The 5,842-nt window shown below is 41.3% G+C and overlaps 1 protein-coding gene across 1 annotated transcript; it reads left to right on the top strand.

Annotated features, from left to right (window-relative positions):
• The first annotated feature begins 497 nt into the window (after window positions 1-497).
• On the top strand, window positions 498-5,604 carry LOC119363770 (outer envelope protein 61-like). The gene is made up of 10 exons (XM_037629138.1): window positions 498-786; window positions 1,401-1,631; window positions 2,080-2,136; window positions 2,219-2,347; window positions 2,615-2,763; window positions 2,891-2,943; window positions 3,520-3,682; window positions 4,221-4,755; window positions 4,864-5,007; window positions 5,143-5,604. The coding sequence occupies exons 1-10, from the start codon at window positions 703-705 to the stop codon at window positions 5,287-5,289; spliced, it is 1,692 nt and encodes a 563-aa protein (XP_037485035.1). The 5' UTR covers window positions 498-702; the 3' UTR covers window positions 5,290-5,604.
• The last annotated feature ends 238 nt before the right edge of the window (window positions 5,605-5,842 follow it).

Raw genomic sequence — 5,842 nt, forward strand, 5'->3', positions numbered from 1 at the left:
GGTCATGTCCTTCCATCCATCTCTCACGTCTTTCTCTCCCTCTCCCTGTAGTCTATAGCCAAGCAACATGTCACATATAGAGAGAGAAGAGGGCATAAACGCCATGGCTCTTGGCATTTGCATGATGGCTAGAAACGCCAGCATCTTTGGCGTTTCCAGAAACGCTATCTGGCTCGGCGTTTCCAGCCTGCCACATCGGCGAGTGGGGCCAGGGCAGCAACGCGAGATAGTTCGGCGTTTCTAAGTTGGACAGAAATGCCACGGGCTGTGGCGTTGCTAAAAGGGTCAGATCGTGAAATACTTTAATACCGAGTTCAGTTTGTGACAAAGTTTGCTAATAAGATTAAAACAATGATTTCGGCCCGTCTACTCCGTATGATCCCGAGCCCAAACCCATCCAAAACAGCGGCCCACCTCGAGGAAGCATCATCCGTCAAAGAGAAGAGCCGCTTTCGGATTGGACTCCGTATCGGTTTTCTACACTCTCGTCGCCCCTCGCAAAACCCGTCAATAAATACCATCAACAGGTTTTTCTACGAATCAACCACCAGAAAGGGCGACCGAAAGAAAAGAAAAGAGCGAGACGCACACCCGAGAGCTAATTCCCAAATCTGCGAGCTCCAGGTCGCTGCTCGGCTGTCGCGTCGATCCCATCCGCCGCTTCGATCTGCGTGTTGGGGATTGCTTGGTGGCGGCGCCGCCATGATGGATCCGGAGATGATGCGGCTGGCGCAGGAGCAGATGCGACGCATGTCCCCCGACGACCTCGCCAGGATGCAACAGCAGGTCTCCGCACCCGATCCATATACCTACGTTCGGCCATGCCGGTTTGATCTCAATTGATTCCCTGCCCGGTTGTGGTCTCGCTAGCGGTAGATCGAGAGGAGATCACGCTCAATTTGGCAACCGTTTTTTGCTGCTGCTGCTGTGGTTGCTTAGATCGAATCGTGTTGTGGTTGACCTATTGCGTACGAGTTGAATTGGTCCTAAGTTAACTCCTCAAGTCAATTGGTAAACAATTGGTAAAGAAAATTGTAGTGTGTGTAGCTGTGGACTCGAGGTACGTTTGAGTTTGATTTGGACAGGTGACGCCAATGGGATGCTGGTTTCTGCTGTTATAAACAACAACCACGTGCTACTGTTTAAACGAGGCTGTTGCTGGGTCTTTTCGCACAATACTCTGCATCTATTGCCTAAACTATATGCAATAGGATTCTGCTGGTAGATATCTGTGTGTGCACTTATGTCTGTTTTTTTCAGCACTGTTTCATACCTCGGTTCCTGCTTTTGTTATTTGCAGTGTCCAGCATCATTGCTTATTAATGTTATTTTTTATGCCCTGAGAAAGCACGAGTATCATGCGATTGACCATGTGCTTGTTGCAATTTTGATAATTGCAGCTTATGTCCAATCCTGACTTGATAAAGCTAGCATCCGAGAGTATGAACAATATGAGAACTGAGGACTTCAAAAGAGCTGCTCAACAGCTCAATCAAACAAGGCCAGAGGAAATGCTTGATATGACTGAAAAAATTGCCAACGCTAAGCCTGAAGAATTTGCTGCCATGAAGGCCCAAGCTGATGCTCAAATATCATATGCGCTATCTGGCGCCAAGATGTTGAAGCAGCAGGTCTGTACAAAACCCAGCACGACCTTTTGTTTAGCATAGAATGACCTTTTCCTACTCTTGGTTGGCGAGTTGGACAAATAGTCAAATACACTTGATCATTTTTTTATTAAGCTCCAAAATTCTCTGTATAAAATATGCTAATCGGCTCACTTGATCAGAATTTTAGATCACTCTGAATGAATTAATTGGAAACTGGAAAAGCGACAGCTTCACATGGCTGTCACTACAAAGTATTTTGCAAGAAAAATTCATGGAGAGAATGCTCATATAGTCCAGTGGTGCTTGGTTTTCATAATTTGGATACATAATTTCATTTTCTATTCATCTTCCTGTTATCTCTTGTCTAAGAAATTATGTATCTCATCATCTATTTAATGTATTGGGTGTCAGACTCCATTTTTTTATCCATGTTATGAGTTTCCATAATATCCGTTTTCTTTTGTTCCAGGGAAATGAACTTCATAGCCATGGGAAGTATACTGATGCTGCTGCCAAGTACAAGCTTGTGCGTTTCAAATCCCATGCCTTCCATGTTTAAAGAAGTGACATGACTGCCAATTTAATTTATATGCTCTTTTGTTGACCAGGCCAAGGAAAACATGAAGAGCGTACCATCGGCAGCTGGGCGAACTCTGCAGTTGCAGTGCACCCTTAATTTAATGTCGTGTTACCTGAAATCAGGGATGTTTGAGGAATGTGTAAATGAAGGTTCAGAGGTATGTTTGAGGCTTTCTACCCATTATACCAATATTATATACGGGCATGGTTACACATCACAGTGCTACCATTATCTTAAATGCGATCTACTTTCGTTGTTTCTGTTTGCCACCTTTGCTGTTAGTAGTATTTATGAGCTGTCTAAATGGAAGTCCATAACTCTGTCAATTTCAGTTTGCTGAACTTTTGTTGTTAGTTTAGTCGTCTTAACGATGGCAGCTCTGCATTTACCTGTTATGCTGACCCAATGATCAACCGTGCCACAGGTTCTAACTTATGATTCGAGCAATGTGAAAGCATACTACCGAAGAGGTCAAGCTTACAAAGAACTAGGAAACCTTCAGGCTGCTGTTGCTGACTTACGTAAAGCCCATGAAATTTCTCCGGAGGATGAAACTATTGCTGAGGTTCTGAGGTATGGTTTGCCTTTTTTCCTGCACAAACATATGTATTCTGCTGATCTTGTTGCTGACATGGACAAAAGTGGATAGTAATTTTAGTTTTCGCCGTTGTCCTACTGATAGAGTACATTCATTATTCAGGGACACAGATGCAAAACTTGCAACTGAAGGAGGAGGAACAAATCTGCCAAAAGGTAGCTTCATTGATATTCTTTTTAGAATTTAATTATGCTGCTCTTTTTCATCGCCTGCTATTTTTTAATCTGAACCCATCTTACTGTAGCTCAAGTGCTTCTGGATAAAATCTTTATGGTTAAATCACTCCATCCTAAGAGTATTTATGATGAATATATTTGTGATGAATATTTGGCCAAAATCAACTTAATGGTAGAAGGATATATAAAATAATAGTTAATAAGTAGATGGTCCTTTGACTTGATCCAGCCAAACTATGATATAAGAGTAGAACTGAGGTTGTAGTGAAATATATTATTTCTGTATACTGGTTTGATGCTATTTCGACAGTGTTTGTTATAATTCAGTTCGACTCATCAAACTACTCAACACAATTGCCACAAAATATACAAACTCCGAAATCAATACTATAATTAAGCAATTGTTTTCTTTTAATATCCTTTTCAAATCTCCAATCCACAACGGGTAGATCTATCGGACATACGCGAACACATACTTCACAAGCAATACATTTATCAAATTCAAAGTGGATTCGCCCTCGGAAACACTCATCTTGGTGTTCTTTTGTTTCTAAGGAGTTGTTATTGAAGAAATTGTGGAAGAAGATAGTTCAGAGCTGTTAAGTACTCAAAGGAGTTCTTCTACTGAGTATACTGTTTCACAACCACATGAAGGAGCAGGAAACTCAAGACAATCTGACTCTTCAGAAAGCCTAATGAATGATCCTGCTACTATCAGGTAACAGTCTCTTTGCTTCTGGTCTATGTTTCTTACATCTTATTAGGCCCATATTCAGAGTTACCGCACTCTGTTTTGATATGTTTCGGTTGTTGCTACTTCAGATACCTTTTTATTCGTCCACTAGCCAACCATTATTTGGCATGCATTAACATGCAATGTTCTTACTGTATCAATTATCTTGTATAAAAAAATGATACCCATAAATCTTTGTTCTTAGCTGCGTTTTTTTAATTCTCTTCTCATTCTTGTGATGTGTATCCTGTCTTGTGGTGGATCTGTCTATCTGGCATATTGTTATAGAAATATGATTATATCTTGTTGTGCTATCTTACTTGATCACGTTAGGTTCACATTATGCAGGAATTTCATATCTGATTGCAAAAACTTCCAAGTGTTATTTACATTTTACTTGGATTTGATGTTTTGCTTTATTTACTAGTAACATTAGTAAAATGTCTTCACTTCACCTACAGTCTTCTCATTGCGCTTTTTACAAAATATGCATAACGTTCTTGGTGTCCTGGTCAACTGTCAGGTCATTTCAAAATTATGTCTCTAATAGTGATGCTGATGGGTTATCAAAGTTGGGAATGCAAGGAATGTCGCCGGAGCTAGTTAAAACTGCCAGTGAAATGATCGGCACCATGAAACCAGAAGAACTACAAAAGATGTTTCAGGCTGCTTCTTCATTAACCGGCACAAACCCCGTTGGTTCAAATCTTGGACCCAATATGCCCGAAATGTCACCTGACATGGTTAGTATGGCATCTGAAATGATTGGGAAGATGTCCCCTTCTGAACTGCAAAATATGATGGATTTTGCTTCTAAAATGGGTGGGCCTGGTAGTGCGCCTGTGAGACCAGGGACTGGGAGTAATATCCGACCTTCATCAAGAGCAGAAACGAGTAGCAATAACTTCCAACCTTCATCTTCGCAAACTGTTGCGGAGAACCCTGATGAAATAGTAAACAACCAAAGTATGGACCATTCATCATCCAGTTCCCCAGTTTCTACAGCTGATATGCAAGAAACCATGAGAAATTCTATGAAAGACCCTGCTATGCGGCAGGTAAAAATCTTTTAGCCCAAGGAATTTGTTTTTTGTGAAGATTTTTCATCAGGGAAGAAGCTTAGGTTATGGATTTTAACATCTCTTAAAACTTTTCTAAATTAACAGATGTTTGCATCCATGATGAAGAACATGAGTCCTGATGTGATGGCAAACATGAGTGAGCAGTTTGGCATGAAGCTGTCGAAGGAGGATGCCGCCAAAGCTCAACAAGCTATGTCTTCATTATCTCCAGAAGATTTAGACAGAATGGTGAGAAGCTAATTAAAAAAAAAAACTCTCCTCTGAGCTGTGTGCAGACAATGGGCATATATTTTACTTCCGATTAGCTGTCAGAGTTCAGTTAAGACTTCTTAGATTATTAACCTCTGCTTGCTTTGCATTCAGATGAAATGGATGGACAGAGCACAGCAGGGAGTAGAAGTAGCAAAGAAGACGAAGAACTGGCTCCTAGGCAGGAAAGGCCTGATCCTTGCTATTGTCATGCTGATCTTGGCCTTCATCCTACGGCGCCTTGGATTCATCGGTAGGTAGGTGATGGCCTAAACATCGCATATGATGCCCTGTCGAGCAGTGCTCCGGCAACAAATAACTATTCGGCAGCTACATTATGCTCGTTTTCCCTGGCTAGAAGTGATATGGTGGGCGGATGACAATGTGGAAGCACCGTGGGAAGAGTCGAGAACTTTTTGTACCATTGTTTATTCTTTCGGCATATGTGTTTATAAATTGTACTATTATTAGAAGTAAATGGTCCAGTATTGCCATTTGGACAGTAGGCTGACTTGTAATGTTACGAATGTCCTATGTTATTTCGCACCAAAGAATTTCGTGTCCATATTCACTATCCAGGCCAGAAGTTGTTAGACGTGGACGCCATTTTGGGTGGCAATTTTAAAAATCGTGTCTCGCACGTTTGCAAAGGTATAACTTTTGACCAAATACCCGTCTACCTGTAAGGAGGTTGGTTTTGTATAAGTTCTTTTGACCCTAAACCCTATCTATATTTTGCAAATGGGGTGTAGTTCTATCTGCAAAGGTTTAACTTTGACCGGATATGTGTCAACCTGTAAGGAGGTTAGTTCAT

This window comes from Triticum dicoccoides, chromosome 2B, assembly GCF_002162155.2.
Source record: "Triticum dicoccoides isolate Atlit2015 ecotype Zavitan chromosome 2B, WEW_v2.0, whole genome shotgun sequence".
Classification (NCBI taxonomy): Eukaryota; Viridiplantae; Streptophyta; class Magnoliopsida; order Poales; family Poaceae; genus Triticum; species Triticum dicoccoides.